The sequence below is a fragment of the Macadamia integrifolia genome, chromosome 1 (assembly GCF_013358625.1).
Source record: "Macadamia integrifolia cultivar HAES 741 chromosome 1, SCU_Mint_v3, whole genome shotgun sequence".
In the NCBI taxonomy this organism is placed as follows: Eukaryota; Viridiplantae; Streptophyta; class Magnoliopsida; order Proteales; family Proteaceae; genus Macadamia; species Macadamia integrifolia.
The window spans coordinates 23,789,008-23,810,350 of record NC_056557.1 but is presented as its reverse complement, the minus strand read 5'-3'; the positions used below and the strand labels follow the sequence as shown (position 1 = coordinate 23,810,350).

The 21,343-nt window shown below is 38.0% G+C and overlaps 4 protein-coding genes and 1 non-coding gene across 5 annotated transcripts; 3 read left to right on the top strand and 2 right to left on the bottom strand.

Moving 5' to 3' along the window:
- The first annotated feature begins 2,033 nt into the window (after window positions 1–2,033).
- On the top strand, window positions 2,034–7,866 carry LOC122082004 (electron transfer flavoprotein subunit alpha, mitochondrial). Its single transcript, XM_042649479.1, has 7 exons — window positions 2,034–2,232; window positions 2,447–2,658; window positions 4,537–4,700; window positions 4,953–5,111; window positions 5,440–5,492; window positions 6,107–6,247; window positions 7,548–7,866. The coding sequence occupies exons 1-7, from the start codon at window positions 2,155–2,157 to the stop codon at window positions 7,623–7,625; spliced, it is 885 nt and encodes a 294-aa protein (XP_042505413.1). The 5' UTR covers window positions 2,034–2,154; the 3' UTR covers window positions 7,626–7,866.
- A 1,130-nt stretch (window positions 7,867–8,996) lies between these two features.
- On the top strand, window positions 8,997–9,067 carry TRNAG-CCC. Its single transcript has one exon. It is a non-coding gene; the product is annotated as a tRNA-Gly (tRNA).
- Window positions 9,068–9,142: 75 nt separating this feature from the next.
- Window positions 9,143–10,740, top strand: LOC122059569 (pentatricopeptide repeat-containing protein At5g66520-like). Its single transcript, XM_042622828.1, has one exon. It carries the CDS (start codon window positions 9,235–9,237, stop codon window positions 10,606–10,608), a length of 1,374 nt encoding a protein of 457 aa, XP_042478762.1. The 5' UTR covers window positions 9,143–9,234; the 3' UTR covers window positions 10,609–10,740.
- Window positions 10,741–11,972: 1,232 nt separating this feature from the next.
- On the bottom strand, window positions 11,973–12,830 carry LOC122060374 (histone H2A, sperm-like). The gene is made up of 2 exons (XM_042623776.1): window positions 12,486–12,830; window positions 11,973–12,406 (listed from the first exon to the last, which is right to left on the bottom strand). The coding sequence occupies exons 1-2, from the start codon at window positions 12,690–12,692 to the stop codon at window positions 12,167–12,169; spliced, it is 447 nt and encodes a 148-aa protein (XP_042479710.1). The 5' UTR covers window positions 12,693–12,830; the 3' UTR covers window positions 11,973–12,166.
- Window positions 12,831–18,135: 5,305 nt separating this feature from the next.
- On the bottom strand, window positions 18,136–18,810 carry LOC122082067 (flowering-promoting factor 1-like protein 3). Its single transcript, XM_042649565.1, has one exon. The coding sequence runs from the start codon at window positions 18,671–18,673 to the stop codon at window positions 18,329–18,331; it is 345 nt and encodes a 114-aa protein (XP_042505499.1). The 5' UTR covers window positions 18,674–18,810; the 3' UTR covers window positions 18,136–18,328.
- Between the last annotated feature and the right edge of the window lie 2,533 nt (window positions 18,811–21,343).

Genomic DNA, 21,343 nt, shown 5'->3' with positions numbered 1-21,343 from the left:
GAGAGAGAAAAACTTGTTTCTCCGTTTCTGTTTTCAAACACAAAATTAGACATAAATTTATATTTCTGTTTCCAAAAACAAGTGAAAAACGGACCCTAAGAAACATCTAAGGCTTTTTATGTAAATTCTTATCCTTGTCTCATTGAGGTTGTAGGTTATCGATTTCCGTTATAAATAAGTCCACAATTAAGAAAAGAAGTTGGAAAATCGATCTACGAAACCCTAACAAGCTTCAAGGGAAGGGAAGGGAAGATGTCAGCTATTGCGATGCTAAGAGTTCTGAGAAAACAAGCATCTCCTGTGTTTTCACCGTATCAATATTCAAGTTCACTTCATTCTGTAATGGCACACTTCTTCTTAATTTATTCGGATTGGCTTGCTTGATTTAGCTTGTATGGATATTCTTTTGTGAATTTCGTTCTTTCCTTAATTATTGAATTTTGCTTCTTGTTTGGTTCGTAGTTGATTTGTGTTGATTATGAATATGATTTATTTGGTTAGAATTCAATTAGGTTTTTGAAACTTGAACCGAAAAGGTCATGAGGAATTCGACTCTCAATTAGCACATTGAAATGCCTTTTCTTAGCTTATACACTTGAATATGAAAATAGATGAGTTCTGTGTTGGAACTTGGAACTTGTCGAAAGGGCAGGCCTTTGAATTTGAAAAGTTGGGAAGCAGTTGTGTTGCTTGTAGCACTCATTTGCGGAGCAGGCTTGAAGAGAGCCTTTTGGTCTGGCCGAACCTTGCCAGTGTCTGGGCTTCATTTTCCTGATCGTTTCAGCTATAGGTATTCAAACCCACCTCATTTGGTTAAAACTATCCCAAGCCAAGAGAAGGTTTATTCGACTTGTTCAGGTGTTAAAAAGACAATGTGGGCTGTGTACCATTTTCTTTGGTGGCATTTTAAGTGGTGCTGAACGGTTTTAAGCTATCATGTTTATGGCTTTTTATTGTTATTTGGCCATGGCTTCTCTGTTAAATGCATATCTTGATCAGTTGAATATTTATCAGCCACTAAAAGAATAAAGAAAGAGGGAGGGAGGGAGGGAGGGAGGGAGGGAGGATAAGAAAATAAAGATTGGAAATTTTTCGTTTATAAATCAATGGAAACATAAATGACACTATTCATATAAATTTTCAAGTTTTTTCTGAGGGAGAAGAATAAAAATATAGTATTATAATTTCTTGTGCAGCATCATTTTTATAGATCCTTTTCCTCTGTAATAAGAAAGGAGGCTCCCTATGCTGTACATGGCCAACAAAATAGAAATATTAAAAAATTTTATAATTTTTTTTTTGTTGCGGATTCAAATTTATTTATGGGATTTATCATAGTCAATGCCTGTCCAAGACTGATACTCATACTTCTGATAAATCAGTAAAACTTTATACAATCTAGCCTTAGTAATCTGACTTACGGTCAAATCCTTAACAAGTCAAGTGGCTAACCAAGTTTGCATCTGGTAAACTATTTTTATCTCCTTTCAGACAGACAATGAAATCATTCATTACCTTCAAATAACCAAATATTGCAAGCCATCTGACATTGGCCTTGCAAAGCAAATAAGACAGATTCTTACCCTTCGACCAAAAAAGAAAAAAAGAGAAAATTATAGAGATAAAGATGAAGTCTGAAAGTAAACCTTTGACATACAGGCCAAAATCTGGTGTAATCCTTCTTTTGGGTTCATTTAGCAAATCCTTAACCACTCAGAGCTAAGCCTAAGCTGAGTCCAAGCTTCATGAACATGAGTCGCAGCAGATTGGGGAAAGCTCAACTGGTTTGCATTTCTAGTTTGTCATTATCTTACGTGTAGGCATTCCTCAGTTGAACAACATCCACTTGTTTGGTAGGTTTCCTGCCTACTTTTTCTGGGTAAATTTAATACTGCCTACTCTATTCACAGAAACACTTCATGTTCATCTTTTTATAAATTTTGGTCGATTAGGATATTTACAGCCACTAAACACTGTATAATATTTTTGTGATGTTGTTTAGACTTGCATGCATTATTCATTTTGGTTTTGTCTCTCTACTTTGTATAGATAAGCACATTGATTTTGGCTGAACATGAGGATGGAGCTATAAAACCATCATCCTTGAGCGCTGTAGCAGCTGCAGGGGCTCTTAGTGAGGGAAATTCCATTTCTATGTTATTGGCTGGAGCAGGTCCATCCCTTCAAGAAGCTGCTTCACATGCTGCTTCTGTGCATCCTTTAATTTCTCAGGTATTACTATCAATATGATTGATTGGATTGTTTCAAGCATCTAAAAGCTCAATATCCATTTAATTCCCCGTTTAGCATTTAGAAGTATGAAAGTATCTTGGAGTTTAATAGTTTAACCATTCAGCATTGTCTTTGTGTTGGTGTTTCCAGGTTTCTTTTAATGCCATTTGTAGTTACCATATTCTTTTTTTCTGTTTTTTTCTGGGAGGTATAGGTGCTTGTGGCTGACAATGATAAGCTAAGGCATCCTCTTGCTGAACCTTGGGCTGAACTGGTCCATTTAGTTCAGCAGAAAGATGGCTACTCACACATAATTGCTGCTTCAAGTTCATTTGGGAAAAACATCCTTCCACGAGCAGCTGCTCTTTTGGATGTATCTCCTATCACAGATGTCACTGAAATTTCTGGACCTCAGTTATTTGTCAGGTACTTCAGGCAACCCCATATATTAAACAGAATCTTTCTGTATGGTTATCCTTTTTACTTAATTTCACTAATTTTATTTCATACCCTAAGAGGCGGACCTCGGCGCAACGGTAAGGTTGCAGGTTTGAGTCTGGAAACAGCCTCTCCATGAAGTGGGCTGCGTACATTATGATCCTCCCCAAATCCTGCAGTGGCGGGAGCCTCGTGCATTGGGTGTGTCCTTTCATATATCATATCCTACTCCTTCGCATAATTTATTCATTTACTTATGTTTGAGAATGACACAATGATTGAAATGCCATCTTGTGTCAAGTTGTTCCTAAACTCATCCGATAAATATTCTCCACCTTACTTTGATACCACTTGTTGAGGATGGGAGTATGCCTAATTTGAAAAAAATGGGCACATGAACTTATCTTCACATGCATTAGGTATTACAAAATTACAAATTAACAGAAGTAGGGTTTATAATTACATCTTGAGTGTCACAAGCAACACCTCCTAAGGATTTCGACTCTTGATCTTTCATCTCCACTCAGTACTTTGGATCTCCCTTAAGTAATTATTGATCAACCTTCTTGAACAATGGAGGCTAGGGTTCAAGAGTACACACAAGTTGTGTGTAGTCTCTCACAGTATGTCAATTTTTTTTTTTTTTTTGCCTTCCCCCTCCCCATAGCAACAATAGTGGGGCCCACAAGCTAGGTGGTAGGATCCTATTGGTATCGTGCCAGGGTTGTTGCAGTGTTCTTTTTATCTACCAAAAGGTACTGCAACTCAAGTGATAGGTCAACTATTTACTTATTACACTACCCTAAGTGGATGGTAGACAAAACTCTTAAATTGGTAAAAGTATTTATCTTAGTCTATCCACTTTACAATATTGTCCAACAAGTCAACGGGTATGGAATTCTATCACCATTGTTAAACTGTATTCGTCAAAAACATACAATCAAGGATTGTCGACTGTGAATTGGACCTAAACCGTTTATGAAACATTTTGAATATAGTTATTTAATTAATAATAATAATATTTAAAACCATTTGTAAACACTTTACAATACTGCCAATGAGCTCAAAATTTAGTCTAAAAACAATTAATGAATTGCCATTTGATATTCTCCCTATATGGGAGGTGGATTTCATATTGAGAATCTCTCCCATTCATAGATAAATGCCATGAATCTAGCGCACCGATAATTAGTACACCAAAACGCTTTAATGCATAAGGTCCAACAGCATCGGCGAAGACTTCTCAAATCTGGAGACCAGAGTACCAATGATGAGAGTCTCATAGCCAAAAAACAATGTAAGACATGTCATTCAAGACTTTCAGTCTTGTACCCAAAAAACAATGTAAGACTTAGACTGGAGCAGAGTTTGTCCTCTAAGGCGTACTTAGACTGTCCTTTTTTTTTTTTCGGTAAATAGGTTTCACCTTTTGCTTTCAATAATAAGACTATATTTATCCAAGAGAAAAGCTGCAGAATTTATGGCAACTGCATTAAAGTAAGGAAGAAGAGAAGAAAAAAACACGAATCACTTCCAGTTACTTTCAGATTCTGCATGACAATTACTTCCCCCCCCCCCTGGACGGCCTTAATCTTCAAATGTTGCGTATAAGTGACTAGTTTGTTCCTTCCTCATAATCATTATTCATTCGTAATAATATACTGCAGTTCTTTAGGCTTCTGCATAATAATTGATGCTTTATCTGTCTCTGCTCTTGTTTTGTTACCATGGTTCCTAGTTGATGCATCAAACACATGTTTTATTAATTCTCGTCTTGTACTTATTGATGATTCAGTTGCTTAGGGACTGAGATGAGTGGTGATTTTTTTAATTTGGTTGTATATAAGGTCTGCTTCCATCTGGCAGGCCAATTTATGCTGGAAATGCTCTATGTACTGTCCGGTACACTGGTGGTGGCCCTTGTATGCTAACCATAAGGTCCACTTCATTTCCGGTGCCCTCGATTTCAGCTGATTCAAAATCTAATGCGGCTACGATTTCCCAGGTTGATCTCTCAACCTTTAGTGAAGGTCTGTTTGCCTTCTGTTGAATTAATGCTTGTGACACCCCTGTCGTTCTTTGCTTGGTTTCAAAGAGGAAAAGATAAGGTTCTTGCTTTATCATGGAATAATAGCTAAATATGGTGCTATAAATTTAACAATCAGCTTTGAGATGTTTTATGTGTTCTCTAACCTTCAGTTTTATTTGCTTGATTTTTTTACCCATCTTTTCATTGGTTCCAAATATTAAAATGGGGGTATATTTCATCTCCCTATCTACAGATGCCGATAGAAAGTCCAGGTATGTAAAGCATACAACTCAGGATACTGAACGCCCTGATCTGGGAAGTGCTCGCATAGTAGTCACCGGGGGACGAGGGTTGAAAAGTGCTGAGAACTTCAAATTAATAGAGAAACTTGCAGAAAAAATTGGTGCAGCAGGTATGTGACTTGGTTCTTCATGAATCATCTGAAGTAATAGCTGTCTTAATTTCCTCCTTGTGCTTGTTCATTTCTGTAATATTTTTCAAATTCTCTGATAACCATAATTTTCAGTCAGTTTTACTGAGTATTCTTAGCATGTTGATCTGCCCTCTCCGCCATTTAAACTTTGAATGTGATTTTCTCTTTTCATGAAAGTTATAGAAATTTGAATTCTTGTCGGTCTTGAACTATGGATGTCTGACTGATTTTGTCAAGTTTTTTTACGACCGCCCATTCTTCTTTTGCACTAGTCTAGTGTGATTGACTGGTCTCTTCTCTCGCTCAGTTGGTGCTACTCGGGCTGCTGTTGATTCGGGATATGTTCCTAATGAGCTCCAGGTAACATATCAGTTTCTTCCAACTCTCCCTCTCTATCATCTCTAGAATAATCAGATGTGTTGCTTTTCATTGTGTTACTCCTTTCCAAGATTGTTTTCTTTTAAAAGCATTTTTGACTGAAATTGTTGTTTTACAAACAGTCAATATGATGTTGTGTTTGCCCTTCCTAAAAGCTCAAGCTTTTGGGATCAGCGGTTCTAACCACGTGCAGAGTGTTCAAAGCCAGGAGGTTGGGTGTTCAATCCTTGATAGGTGCGGAGGAGTGTGTTGTGCACTTGTGCCCCTGCACCCAATACCCTTGATGCCACGTGCAGAGTCGCATGTGTGTGGGCCTGCATGTGCAGGGGGGGGGGTGTTGATATATTGTTATGTACCCTTCCTAACAGCTCGAGCATTTGGGATTAGCAGTTGTTACGCAAACCAATAAGAAGACCCTTTGACTATTATGATGCTTTATGTCTAACAGGCCTGACTATGGATGCCCTCAGTCATTTATTTGATTTTTTTGTTAGTAATATGGTATTAAGAAGTCTCTCTCTCTCTCTCTCTCTCAAATTCTTGACTTTATATGTGGTTCTTATCCCAGATTTCATATGTGGTTAATTGTTTGTCAGGTTGGACAGACTGGAAAGATTGTTGCCCCAGACTTGTATATGGCATTTGGGGTCTCAGGAGCCATTCAACACTTGGCTGGAATAAGGGATTCAAAGGTCATTGTGGCTGTAAATAGAGATGCGGACGCCCCCATATTCCAGGTTATAACTTGATTCCTTATACTGCATCCCGTTTCCTCTCCCTTTTATGCCATTGGCCTCTAAACTGCCTTGTTATTTTATCGAGGCTGGCCCAATTTTGTAGATGGTCCCACCTGAGAGATTAGAATTTGTCATGTGGCCAAGAAGGTTGGCAGGTCAAACAGCAGATAATTAAATGGAGTTGTACATCTTTCCCTTTGGTCCTAGACATCCTCAAAAGTAAAACGTAGGTTGAGAATAGCAGTATTATGAGAATACTCAAAACGTGAGATGAGGCCAATGCCAATCAAATTAGTATAGTCAGGGTTACAGATGGGCTCTGTTCTGGACCATCAGGCTTTCTCCTCCTCCGCACCCACCCTGCCTGTGGGATGGGTCGTAAGAAATGCAATACGAAAGCATATCATATTTACCATAACTTTTTTATGTTCAAAAACTACATCAAGTTTCAAAATATAAAAAAGGGGGAAAAACATCATTCCTGTTGAGCAATATTATGATGGAAATTAAAGAGTTTACTTTGTGCAATATATTTTGTTTTAGAGAAAATATCACATAGTGGTGTCATTTTGGACAGGTTCTAATCAGTTCCCCCTTTTCTAGGCCAGGACCAGATCTGTCCTGATTAATTGATCTGTTCCAATACTTGGAACCAGTACTAAATAATAATGGGATGGTCCGATTCTGGTTCCTAATTAATTTAAAGACCAAAAAAGCTTTCAATTAAGCCCAAAGAAAGTATTTTTTAGCCATTTGTTGAGCCAATACACGATATATGATAAAATTGGAAAAAAAAATTATAAAATATAAAGCCCTAGGACTTAATGGCCCATCTTAACGTGGGTATGCTTGGGCCAAGCAGGGTGAATACTGGGTGAAAAACTTAAACCAACCTATATATAAGTCTCCATAATGGGTACCTGAAGGTTCTGACCGGTTCTGATTCTAAAGATCAAAACCAGCCCATCAATAAAGCAGTTCCGGCCAGTTTCAGTCCAGTTACTGGTCCTAGCCCGAGATTGACCCGCCCTTATATTACATTTTAGAACAGTCCTAAAACAACTGGGTGATTGAAAATGGTCAATACTTATACTAGAAACGCTTGTTCACTGGGAACTGTTGATACTGTAATGGTAACATGATGCTGACTATTTTCTGCCTTGATTGTAGAACATGAAAATGAAAATTATTTTTTACTTCCAGCTTAAATATTATAATCTTATCAGATGAGTACTGCACTGAATACTTTAAGCCCATTGTTTTGCCTTTTCATCAGCTTGGTCTGGGTGGTGATTTGCAGGTTGCGGATTATGGTCTTGTCGCTGATTTGTTTGAGGTACTGCCTGAGTTGCTGGAGAAGCTTCCTGAAAAAAAGTAGCCAATTGGTTGAATTTTCCTTCTACTGAGAAACCACTCAGAAGTAAATAAGTAAAAGCTCAAAGTTGAACATACCAAGCAGCTGAGGGGACTCCCCACAGGTGGTTCATACATGAGAATAATCCTTTGAAGGTGGGATGAAGAATTGCATCTACTGTTCCATTTGAAACATTATTTCTTGGATTCTTGTTTTGGTTTGTTTCTATCATCAATGAAATAACTGATAAAATAGTTACTTGGAATGACTCTTTCTGCGACTCGAGTGTTCTACGTTCTGCTTGGATTGGGCTAAACAGAGCTTGCTGGTGCTTAGCTGTGACAGAGCCGAATCCAGTATGAAATCTTAAGATTTATGTTCAGAACCTTCTTACCTCGTCAATCCCACCTCCTAATGCGTTTTTGTAACTGTTAATGCCATCATGGATGTAGTGTGAACCTGTGCTGGATTTACTGTTATAGCTAAATCAAATAGTTCCTCAACATGCAAGTAAACGTTCAAACATGGATCCACGGCCAATATTTGGGGGTTCGTCTAGCTTGCTAATTTTCTGCAGTTCCAGGGATGGATCATTTGAGACTACGAGGAGAGGTAATAGCAAAAATTCGGAATTATATGCCAAAAGTAAAGCAGTAACATGGTAAGAAGTATAGGACAGATCTTTATGAAGGCCACGGTGAATGAGAATCTATCTATAATGGTGCTTCAGATAGGTATGGAGTATTGAGATGCTATTTGGGGTAAAATACTAAAACCTTAAAAGGGTTTGTGAACCCTAGAATTGTGGGTGAACTGTCCTGTATGGGTGATGGAAAACGTTTTTTCAAAAAGCATAAAGAAAGTTTTCCTTCGATGAAGGAAACACAGGGATCTACTTCATCATTATTTATACTATTGATCGATTAAAGCAATAATCTCTATCCCAACCCAAAGGGCTATTTCTTTGGCCAAATTCGATGACCATCCTATTTAATGATAGGATGGTCCTTCTCCCTTTAGTAAAAAGATTAAGTTTTCTTTCCACCAAAGTGAATATAAAATATCTTCACCAATTATCATGTGATGTTATGATTTGGACTTTAGGTTTATCCTCAACTCCTCCTCCCCACTTTATTGTTCATGATCTGGCTACCTTTCTCCAATCTAATTAGAGGGTTAAATGGGGGTGGATGAGAGATTCACTCTACACCATAGGTGGAGAGAGAATGATAATTACCAGAACATAGGTCATTACGTCTCAAAGACCACAATAACAATCAAAATCTTATCCCAACTTATGGGATCGGCTACATGGAGATTCCGAAAGAAGGAAAAAAGGATTGAAACATCTTAAAAAATATATTATTTACGTGAAGGACTCTACCAAAACAAGAAGCGCATCTGGTGTAGTGGTATCATAGTACCCTCCCACGGTACTGACCAGGGTTCGATTCCCTGGATGCGCAATTTTAATGTTAATATTTCACTCACATTTTGCTCCTTTTTTTTTTTTTTTTTTTTCTTCGTTTGACATTGGCGTTTCTCTTTCTAAGTTGCAGCTCGTATCCCATTAATTACCTAACTGATCAAAAGAAGAACAAGGAGTGGAGGTGAATTTGATCTTTCACAGCTAATGAGACCCTCCTCAGAACTGCCCAACTTAGGAAGCAGAATACTCAATCTCTTAAACACTTGCACCTCTGCAATCCATCTCTACCAAATTCAAGCCCAAATTATAGTCAACAATCTGCATCCCAACACAACCATCCATGCCCACTTCATCAATGCTTGTGAATCTCTAGGTCTTCTGAACTCTGCTCTCCACTTGTTTAATCAACTCCGGAAGCCACATGTATTCATCTGCAACTCCCTCATCAGTGTTTTCTCTCATTCCTATTCTCCCCAAACCTCCATCTCTATTTACACTCGCATGCTTAATGCCTCTGTTTCTCCTAATCACTTCACCTTCCCCTTCCTTCTGAAATCCCTTTCCGACCTTAGATATCTTTATCAGGGTCGATCCATTCATGCCCAGATCCTAAAATCAGGTCATCTCAATGATATTTACATTCAAAATTCACTCTTGAACCTCTATGCGTCGTGTGGTGATATGTGTACATGCCAACAGGTGTTCTATGAAATGCCTCAGAGAGATGCAGTCTCGTGGACTGTCTTAATTGCTGGTAATCGGAATGCTGGGGAGCTTGATGAAGCGCTGATTGCCTTCGAGCGGATGTTATACTCAGGTGTGTCTCCAAATCGTGTAACAATGGTTAATGCATTGTCCACCTGTGCCTGCTCTGGGGCGCTTGAAATGGGTGTTTGGATACATGATTTCATAACAAAGAATGGTTGGGAACTGGATGTTATCTTGGGAACCTCTTTGGTTGATATGTATGCAAAATGCGGAAGAATCGATGTGGGGTTAAGTGTCTTTCAAAGCATGGCTCAGAAGAATGTATTCACTTGGAATGCGCTTATCAAAGGCCTTGCTTTTGCGAAAAGTGGGAAGGAGGCAGTTTTGTGGTTCTTTAGAATGGAGGCGGACAGGATCATAAAGCCAGATGAAGTGAGCTTACTTGGGGTACTATGTGCTTGTAGCCACTCAGGGTTGGTAGAAACAGGAAAACAGATCTTTAATTCTATGGTTGATGGGAGATATGGATTCTCACCAGGATCCAAGCATTACAGTTGTATGATCGATATGATGGGACGAGCAGGGTTTCTTGATGAAGCATTTGAGTTCATTGGAAAGATGCCTTTCGAGCCTACTAAAGTCATGTGGGGAACCTTCTTGGCTGGTTGCAGAGCCCATGGGAACTTGGAACTGAGTGAATTTGCTGGAAGGAAGCTTATTGAGTTAGAACCAGGTAATGGTGCTTACTATGTTTTGTTGTCTAACTTGTATGCAGAAATGGGTAGATGGAGTGATGTGGAGGGGGTCAGGTTGTTGTCTATAGAGCTTGAAGTGCCCACTAAGCATGTATATGAATTGTTGGCAGCATGAGTGTCAATATATTTATCCTATTTTCTTGAATATGTATTTTTGAAGCTGGGTTAGTTGAGAGGTTGTGGGCTTGTATACCCTTGGATTCCCCTCAATTAATATGTTTGGACAAAACTCAATTGAAACTTAAAATGAATGACAATTGCAAATAAAAAATCACACAATTCAAATATTCACATGGTTCTACATCATTATCAATGGAGAATAGAGTTACGGTTGCTCTCTCTCGTTCCTTTCAAATAACAAAAATTGAACTATCATTACAAATTTATAGCAAAACCTATGTGGACACACATTACCAAAGTACTGGCGCTTTAAACTTTCTTTGGGCCCTCAGGTTTTTAGTGGCCCCTTAGAATTAAACCACAAACCCAAGCAATGAAAGTCTAAAGTGCTATATGCCCTCATATTCCCATCCAAGTGCAAAAGGAATGGTCCAATAGATATTCCATACTAAGGCTGCGTTTGGTAATGTTCCAGAAAAATGTTTCTAGAGTTTTTCATCTTATGAGAATGAAAAAATAGAATAAAGCATTTGATGCACTTATGGTGTGTTTTGTTAAAAAAAAACAAAAAAAAAAAAAGGCATTTTTACACAGAAACTGAAATTTCCATTTTTGACACAAAATATATTCCTTATCTATGGACTAAACAATCTTTTTTGGGGATTGGTCGCCCTGCTGATCTTGGTTCTCTAGGCAAGTTGTAGAGTGAGGCCTATCTTGATGTAATCTTATCATATTCTTGTCATATTACCTCTACAACCAATAATCAGAAGCAGCCTCTTAGGAGCACCAACTGCCATGATCAAGCTCTTTAGTGCCACTAACCTTCCACAAATACAAAAGTTCATATGCTCTTAATAAAAACTTCTTTGATGTCCTCTCACAAGATAGGTGGAATGGCAGCCAGGGAACTGTTGGAAATTCCTCAAAACATTTGAAATCAGTTTGTTTCAGAGGCAAGTAGAAAAGTGTCATACAAACTGGGTTGAATTTGCTTAAACCCTAAACCATGAAATCAAACAATTAAATACCCTGATCATATTACCTCTGCAATTAGTGAACAGAAACAGCCTCTAAGGAGCTCAAACTGCCAATGACAAGTTTCCAATAAATTCTTTGCATAAGCAGGAAAAAACCTTTCAAGTAATCCTTTCTGCTGTACAGTATCAATTTTACATTAAATGAACTAGGGAGAAGGCAGATTGTGAAGGAAATGAGGCTCAAGGTTACAATTATTACTGCATTACCTCATGATAAGCAATTAAACATTCTCCAATTTCAATCAATAATGAGTTGAAATTTTCTATATAGAATAATGAAGGCTGGGTATTAGATAGGCAATTTCAAGAGAGACGCATATGACTTTGAATCAAACATTTTATCATTACCTTATATTTACCACATACCCAAGAGCTACTTGAAAAGGCCACTTTTCAAGTTCAAAATGCCAAAATTTGATTTGGCAAAAGATCTGATTTTCCATTAACAGAAGAAATACATTTTTGATTACAAAGCCTAATATCTAAACTATACTGGCTTAAAACTTCTAAACTCTAAGCAGCAACCTTCTTGGGAGATTTGGCTTGGGAAGCCTTCTCACTCTTTTCGCTCTTCTCAGTCTTCTTGGGCAACAAAACAGTGTGGATATTGGGAAGAACACCACCGCTAGCAATGGTAACCCCATCAAGCAATCTCCCAAGCTCCTCATCATTCCTCACAGCTAGCAGTAAATGCCTTGGTATGATCCTGGTCTTCTTGTTATCTCTTGCAGCATTCCCAGCCAATTCCAACACCTGAAAAACAAATTTCAAATCAATCAAAAATCACACTTTTCAATCTATGAAGAAAACAATCAGTTTGAACTTTATATACCTCAGCGGCGAGATACTCAAGGACGGCAGCGAGATATATAGGAGCACCGATCCCAAGCCTCTGTGCATAACGACCCTTCTTCAAGAAACGGGTAATACGACCCACCGGGAATTGCAGTCCGGCTTTAATGGATTTGGAAACTGCCTTCTTTCTGGCGCCGCCACCTCGTCTGCCTCCAGCTCCCTTTGTGGTTTTGCCGCCCTCCATTTCTGAATCTGCTTCTAAAACTGGAAACGATCACCAACCCAGAGAAGAGAACATAAAAACGAAACAAGAATCTGATGGGCCTATGGAGGGAAATTTCAGTCTCGTCGATCTCTGATTTCGATTTGAAAACTTGGAGTGGAAGATAGTTTTTATAGGAGAGTGTGTTCCAGGAGTAGAACTTTGCGCGGGATCTCGACTCCCCAAACTTTTTAAATATGGTTGATCTAACGACTAAAAGACTGCCCCGTTGGCGATCCGTGTGTTTTATAATTGGTCAATGGGAGATGGATTCGCGTTCCAAGTCGTGAGGATGTAGGATGGAAAGGACCCAATTTGAAAGTTTAAATATTCTTGAAGATTAACTTCGCGGGAACCCGAAAATTTGAGATTGGTCAGATTTGGTAGGCCACATGGGAGAATACCATGGATTTAGAAGATCCGGATTAGCCACCCAGATGCTCCTTCAGTGTGCATCAGAAGTGCCTCCCAACCATCCAATACGTGCTAGAGGGGTTGGCTTGGCACACGTGAGAGGATCTCGTTTCATATCAGTCCTAAATCAGACACTTTCCTTACCTAAGATAGTAATTGGCTGATCTGATATTAAGCAATAAGGTTTTATTACGGGACAGCTCATGATGTTCATAACTAAGGCTGTCAATTCCAAGCCCTCGCCGATAGGCCCAATCCAACCCGACACATTTATGGGCCGATTAGTAAACGTGTCGGGCCTAAGCCAGGCCCATTTATAAATAGGTAGTACACGGTGTAAGGGGTGCCTCCTGACCGGCCCGGCCCATTTACAAGCCCGACTCGGACCGACACATTTAGCCCGACCTTTTATATAGGTATTTTGATTTTTTTGGTATAGAATAGGGTATATATTGATATTTCTATCAATTATTGATTGAAATTAAGTGTAATATATTTTCAAAATTGTTGATGATTTAATCAAATAAATTAAAATATCTTAAATATAAGAAAAGTAAAGACCATTTAAGGTCTGTTTAAAGCTTTATTGTTACATTACCCCGTTTAACCCCCGATTATAGCCTGATTAACCTGATTAGGAGAAGCCTGATTAAAGCTCGGAACCCGACTGACCACAACATGACACCGACCAAGACCGGCTCATTCCTCAAATAGGTAGGTCGTGGTTCGAGGATATAGGCCTGATTGGCCCGATCAAGACCAGCCCGACCTGACCAATTGACACCCCTATTCATAACGATCTATTATGTACTTCTACATCTCCGATCACTAGATAATTTTCACAAGCACAAATTCCATTTTAGATATATTATTTCACAAACCCTTCAGCCCATGATGTGAGATAGGAAAAATTTTCATAATGTTATATCATCAGGACAATGATTCACTACCCTATTAGTTTCTTCTAAGGTGGGAAGAAAGAAAAAACTGATTATTAATCCCAATTCAAGTTTGAAACTCGTGTAATTAAAACCCAACCATGCAAGTTTTAGTTCATGGTACGAGTAAGAGAGAGAGAGAGAGAGAGAGAGAGAGAGAGAGATAGACTTTTGCCGTTGCTAGGCGTGGGAGCTAATCAAATAGAGGTACCAAAAAAGGAAGTGTCAAGAAGAGAGAGAGAGAGAGAGAGAGAGAGAGAGAGTTTTGACGTAGCCTGACGTGGAATATGCGAGAAAAGAGGCATCTCATGTGCCATCAATGGACTTGACACCTACTTTCATTTTCGTAATTAAAAATCTGATTGTTGGTAGATGTATCAACTTTCGGCAAGTTAATTAAGTAATTTTAGTTTTAAAATTTATAGTTGTGACCAACCAACCCTTTGCTTATCAAAATTAATATTTTAAATGAGTTAACAAGTCCTCTTCGGTGTTATTCTATAACCTTAGACATTGTCAATAAATGATATTCAATTGATGATGAACATTAATTTTGATATTCATCTTTTCCTTAAGAGTCCTTTTTGGATATTGTTAGGCATGCAGAACACCCCATGTAAACCCATGGTTTTCATGCTATGATGGGACTCTTGGAATATTAATCCATCATGTGATCTCATCGTTACCTCCCCCTTATTGTTTAGGGTTCAAAATACTTTTTTTGAGTCCAATTCAACCATCAGAAACCATAGATTCTCTCTTCACCGATGGATGAAGAAAAAACTAGTCCAAAAAATACATATTATGGGATTTATTCAAGGATAATATTATAACATGGATTGAAAAATGAAATGAACATTTAGGGGGAGGGTTTCCTACAAGGGCAACAATGTAAGTAGGATTCTGCACACTACACCAATGAGGGATTGGAGAATGGTATAATCCATATAGGGTTCACATGACATGGACAAAATAGGAGAGTGATGTTGTTAGTGTGAACCCACTATTCATCAAGTGAGATGAGTATAAAAGAATCTTTACAAGGGCAGTGTATGCATCCTTTTCCCTAAACCTTTCCACCACTAGCTAGAACCCAACATGTGAGCAGGATTTTTTACCATATGATATATAAGTTAGGGCTTAAATTTCATTGGGAGGTAAGAATCATCATCCCCTACCTATTTATTAATTTTGGTCTCAAATGAACACTAGCGAATTTCAGAATCTACTGGATTAATTGACTAAAAATCATTTTACTAAAAAAATAAGTTATTAAAAACCACTTATGGTTGGATCAGATAATAATGAAAATTGTTTAATAAATGATGGACCATCCAATCGAATTTGAAGCTGAAATTAGATATATATGAATAATATATGGTGTTCGCTCTCTTCTCATTCAATATTTCATATTACCCCACGTGACATGTTGAGTGTAAAATAAATAGGGGGTTCAAAAGAAGGCAACTTGTTCAAGTTACTTCTACTTTTCCCTTTAAATTCACTTTAAAAATTTATAGGTCATCAATTTGGAATTCCAAAATATTGAATAAAAATAATTAATGAAGGGATAAAGTTTCCCCATTCTTTTTTTTGGGTGTGGTTATGCTACATTATCAGATGGAGATCAAATATTGAACAAATAGATCACAAGATCCCAGGCTCATATGTTAAGGTTCATTCCAAATAAGTAGTAAATAAAACATTGAAAAACCCTAGTAGCTAGCCTATTATGAAACAGTTAAAAGAACCTGACACCAATTAGTAAGTTAGCCTTTACATGTAATGGTTTCCTATGCCCCTTAAAGAATTTTTTTTTTTTTTTAATTATTATATATTTTTCTTCTTAAAAATAATGAATAAAATATTTCATATTAGAGAAGGTAGGAAAACCCTAGTAGCTAGCTAGCTAGCTAGCCACCCTTGGCCTATGTTCATTTACACTATAAACCAGAAGGATCACAGCAGGCCAAAACAAGAAGAGTAATATGAAGAGAAACCAAGTTACCTGACCAGAGGGAATGCAGAGGGAATGCATGGGTTACTGAAAATTTTCAGTTAGTAAATAAAACAAATCAAAACACGACGAGATTTATCATACAGCCTAGACTCTAGAGATCTAGACTCTATATAATGAGTCTTATAGGAAAAAAATAAAAAGCAGAGAGCTTTGTTTTCAGTAGTATAGTTTGGAACTCAGCTTCAAGTAAAGTCATAAAGCACCCCTTGTCTGTCATTTTACCCAAAGTACTCACATTGGTACAGTAGCTCGTGATCCATGATTGCTCATGCCTTCTCTCTCTCTCTCTCTCTCTCTCTCTCTCTCTCTCTCTCTCTCTCTCTCTCTCTCGTGGTGTATCTGAAAAATGAGAAAGGTTATTGTCGTTTACTTGGGTCCTCCAGTAGTTGGTGAGGGGTAACCAAACAGTCCTAGTTAGTTGATGATCACCAACTGATTGGGTCTGATACCTTCACCTCCCTCCGCTTATGCAGTATAATAGGTTTAGATGGATGGATGTTGATGGATCATGGATGAAGAATGGTTTTATCTGATGGTGTATGATATCTTGTATTCTATCGCAGTTTAATCCAAAGAGTTCTTGTGTAGACATTCCATTTGAATTTTTTTTTTTAGGGTAATTTCATACTTTTCTATATTAGGATTTTTCGCTATATATTTGTAGCAAGAGTAACTTTCTCTGTAAACAATTATGAGAGGTGTGAGAATGAGCATAGTAATCATATTCTTTATTGATAGTGAAGCAGAATCTCATCGAAGACGTAAGCAATCTTATCGAAATTTGTAAACCTGTGTGCATTGTTTATTCTTGTTTTTCCATTACTTTCTATATCGTTTTTAGGGTTACGTTTCTACACCATCTACAATTAAAAGATAAAAGCTTGTACATCTCTTTTTTTTCTTCCTAACGAAACCATCAAATTTATCAATTTTTTATGATCAGGTCCAAAGCTAAACCCTAATTATGTGCAGTCACATTAACCCGTATAATAAATCAGTCACGAAAAAACTTGAATTGAAGACATCTATTTAACACAAAACGCCTTTAGACCAGAGGAGCTACACCCAAGGTGTTGTAGCTATCTTTCTTTCACAGTTCACACGACTCCAGAAAATTATAGTGAAATTAGTTTATAATATTTGTGGGTTTCCAATCTCTCCTGATTTACGGTTTTAATTCTTTTGCTGTGTGTGAGTGGACTGGGTTATACCTTTCTCTCTTGGATGGGATGATTGATTCGGTTCTTTGTAAGAAAATAAGACTCTAGGGATGTGATATTTGGGATATTAATTGGGAGACAAAGAGAGCTTAGTTATGGGATTTGACAGGAAAGATATATTTGTAATTTGGGTGATGGCTGGGGAAGGTCACTTCAAGCCAACCAAGGGATTTACTTACTATCCACGTCCTGAATTCCGTTTGTAAATGCCCAATGGATGGATGATCTAACTAAGATCCCACTCCTATGTGGGTCGTCTTCAATCTTCAATGGCCCAATATCATGAATAGAAAACGTGGACTTTGGAGTTTGGACTTTTAAGTATGTTTGTGTGATAGAGAGAGAGACATAAAGTTTAAGCTCCAAGAGAGAGAGGGAGAGATGCATGTTTATGAAGAGCACAAGAAATAGCAGTAGGAGATACTTCTATTCATTTTTGAGAAAGTCTTAACATGTCATGTTCAGCATGGCATTTTGTCCACATAATCATCTCTGTGAAAATAAAAGTTTATATAGATTTACGTGGTTTAATAAGATTATTTACATTTAAAGTTAAATGAAATATACTTTATAATTGAAGGAGAATAGGGTTACAATCTCGTCCTCACATATCTCTCAGATTGATTGCAGAGCAAGAACCTTCACTACAAATATATAGCAAAACCTTATACAAGTAATTTATCTCAAGGCCTCATGCCTTCAACTTCTTAACAATTCTTTGAAATCAATCCGCTGCAAGCGATCGGAATACAAAACATCATACACCCAACACAATAAATTATACCCAGTTGATTATGGTGCCATGGCTAGGATTCACAATAAATTGAAGCCACTAAACACACAATAAACCCATATTTCATTAATGAAGCTGGATACAACAATAATTTACATAATAAAAGCACACAACAACACATTAATCCAGTCCGAAAACAACCCTAAATTAAGTCCTCAACTTCACTTCCACCTTCTTAGAGAGACACATAAAGAAAGAGAAATAGCAGAGAAGGGGGCTGGGGAAGAGGAGAGCTACATATCCCTAACTTCAAAACAATTACGGTTCTTAACAACTATGTCATACATGTGCAAGGACCTGAACCTGCTAAAGTCTATAGGGAGAGAGATGAGATGAACTGTGTCTCTCTTGTGGAACTGAAGCAAGTCTGGGTCATTGTAATACCTTTCCCACCCTAACCCCAACAGCTTCCTCTCAAGTACAGCATAGGAAGTTATAACTTCGTTACTGGGTGTGTGAACTAAAACTTTGCGACGACTGTTCAATGCCTGCCGGCTACCGCCGCCGTCCAATGGTTCCGTTGCCGGATTTTCGACCAGATGAACCACGCCGTTCCTGAAGACCCACACTCCAGACATCTCTCTAGAGGTGAAGGAATAGACACCTTTAGATGGAGGAAGAGAGAGGGGGGGGGGGGGGGGGGGGGGAGAGAAGGAAGCTGTGATATAGGAGAGAGTGTTAAGCTCTAATGAGAGAGCGGTAGAGGAGGTGTGGAATGGGAATATGGGAGAGTGGAGTGGCGTGTATATATGGGTGAGCCTAAGATTAAAATAATGATATGATATTTAAATTGGACTCTCTCTCTCTCTCATATACATAGAAGCACCCCTTGGGTATAGGTATGTTTGGTTTGCAAGAAAAGGAAAAAATTGAAGAAAGAAAAAAAGAGAAAGGCATAAAAGATTGTACATTAGCACCCCCTCTCTGTCTCTCTCATCTTCACATAAATTCACCATTAGTTTTATAGAAGATATTCTCCCTTTAGATGGAGGGAGAGAGGGGGGGGGGGGTGGAGAGAAGGAAGCTGTGATATAGGAGAGTGTTAAGCTCTAATGAGAGAGCGGTAGAGGAGGTGTGGAATGGGAATATGGGAGAGTGGAGTGGCGTCTATATATGGGTGAGCCTAAGATTAAAATAATGATATGATATTTAAATTGGATTCTCTCTCTCTCTCTCATATACATAGAAGCACCCCTTGGGTATAGGTATGTATGGTTTGCAAGAAAAGGAAAAAATTAAAGAAAGAAAAAAAGAGAAAGGCATAAAAGATCGTACATTAGCACCCTCTCTCTCTCTCTCTCTCTCTCTCTCTCTCTCTCTCTCTCATCTTCACATAAATTCACCATTAGTTTTATAGAAGATATTCTCTAAGCTGCTAGGGGAGGCTATGCTAGCATCTCTCTCGCACCCTCTCTATGTTATTATATAGTCTAGATCAAAACCCAACGATGCTAGACTCAACACTGGTATGTTTGGGTGGTAAGAAATGAATAAAAAATAAAAAGAAAAATATAATTGAGTGATGAAGGGCTCTTCTTGATTTGTGGTACACAGACATCAATATTGTACAATTTTTGAGACTTTCTTGAGTGCCATACGCAATTCTTAATTGTGAGGGTATAGGATGTCATATATGAGAAAATGATCACCACAAATGCCAATGTGTAGTTTCTCATCTCATATGAATTTTTTGAAAATATGGATTCATCTGGATGATACCTTTTTCAAAACACCCATTGCCGTGATCTATAGATTCTTCCTTACATTTATAGTATGGGGAAGAACCTTCTCATCCCATCACATATGTAAGGAAAGAGGAAAGTTCTGTTTTGATTTTAAAATGATTGATAATGGTCATAGAATCATTTCTCCATAATTGGAAAGCTGTGAAGATTCGTAATACTTCCTCACATTTTCTTCTAATTAATTTTCTCCCTTGAATAGAGATCAAAAGCTAAAAGAAACAAAAAAGATTCAATATGTTTGGGCTTTGGAAAAACATGTGGTGAGCCAACTACCCAAAAGTGATTCTGCTTGTAGTTTATCCTCATTCTTAAATCTTTTTATTGAACTACAGGTTTTCTCCTAAATGCAAAGTTGCTAACTTGCTAAACTAGGATCCGAAGGCCAAATGCCCTCATTGTCCCAAGCAGTGGAGTTGAATATTAGGTCAGCTTTATCATATTGGTTCCTATAGATCAGAGCCCATATGCCATAACCCAGAACTCACAAGACATCTCTCTCTCTCTCTCTCTCTCTCTCTCTCTCTCTCTCTCTCTCTCTCTCTCTATATATATATATATAACAACAATATCATTCAAAACCTTATTCTAATTTAATAGGGTCGACTCTATGGATATTTCAAGTAAGGACGAGTATGAGGATCCATGCAAAAAGATTGATAGGTTATGACTAATTATACTAAGTGATGACTATCAACTTGACGCACCCCTGCAAATCAACCACATGTTTATAACGACAAACTATAATAAAGTACTGATTGTCTAATTGTCTAACTGACGTATCATATGGATCGATCAAGCCAAAGCATCCTACATGGATTACGTCCACCACAAGTCTCTATTGTGGGACTGATGGTCCTATAGTGATACCTAGGAAACTCACCTTGCAGGCCGGCTTTTAGGGCAACTTCTCTTGAGGTTCGTATCATACAACTCTAATTAGCTTTGGAGCAATCATTCTCTGCAGCACTGCACTGGTGCGGTGAGGATCTGGGTTGCTAAGAGTACCCGGACACACACTCCGAGGTGCTCTCAGCCATCCAGATCATTACCGCACCAGTGCAATGTGACCGAGGATTTTTATACCTAGCTTTATGAGTTGTAATCATAAAGAAATAGTGATTCAGTTCAAGTACCCAAGGAAAATTGTACACTGATATGAAACTTAAGAGAACTTGCCCTTTCAATCCAGCTTTTAGTGGCAAGTTCTCCTTAAGTTTCGTAACCTAAAGCTTCAACTTATGAGTTGTGATCATAAAGAAATACTGATTCTTTTCAAGTGCTCAAGGAAGGTTTCACATTTCATGTTCACCTTTAGGGCATATATTTCCTTTGTAGCTAGAACTTTTGGTCATGCTCTTTACTGCTACTCTGTCCCCATCCAATGAGGTCCTCTTTCTCTTCACTTTCCATTAATATCCATGTTGATCTACCTGGGGTCCTGGACCACTATTTTACCAAGAAGAAACAAACCCAAAGAAAATTCAAGGGAGGGGGAAAAATAAA

Excerpts from the sequence above, each read along its gene's own strand:
- LOC122082004 (XM_042649479.1), top strand. The coding sequence starts at position 2,155 with ATGTTATTGGCTGGAGCAGGTCCATCCCTTCAAGAAGCTGCTTCACAT. Across the intron at positions 2,659-4,536 it reads GGACCTCAGTTATTTGTCAG|GCCAATTTATGCTGGAAATG; the intron begins GTACTTCAGGCA and ends TCCATCTGGCAG. Across the intron at positions 5,493-6,106 it reads ATGTTCCTAATGAGCTCCAG|GTTGGACAGACTGGAAAGAT; the intron begins GTAACATATCAG and ends ATTGTTTGTCAG.
- LOC122059569 (XM_042622828.1), top strand. The coding sequence starts at position 9,235 with ATGAGACCCTCCTCAGAACTGCCCAACTTAGGAAGCAGAATACTCAAT.
- LOC122060374 (XM_042623776.1), bottom strand. The coding sequence starts at position 12,692 with ATGGAGGGCGGCAAAACCACAAAGGGAGCTGGAGGCAGACGAGGTGGC. Across the intron at positions 12,407-12,485 it reads TTGAGTATCTCGCCGCTGAG|GTGTTGGAATTGGCTGGGAA; the intron begins GTATATAAAGTT and ends TTTGTTTTTCAG.
- LOC122082067 (XM_042649565.1), bottom strand. The coding sequence starts at position 18,673 with ATGTCTGGAGTGTGGGTCTTCAGGAACGGCGTGGTTCATCTGGTCGAA.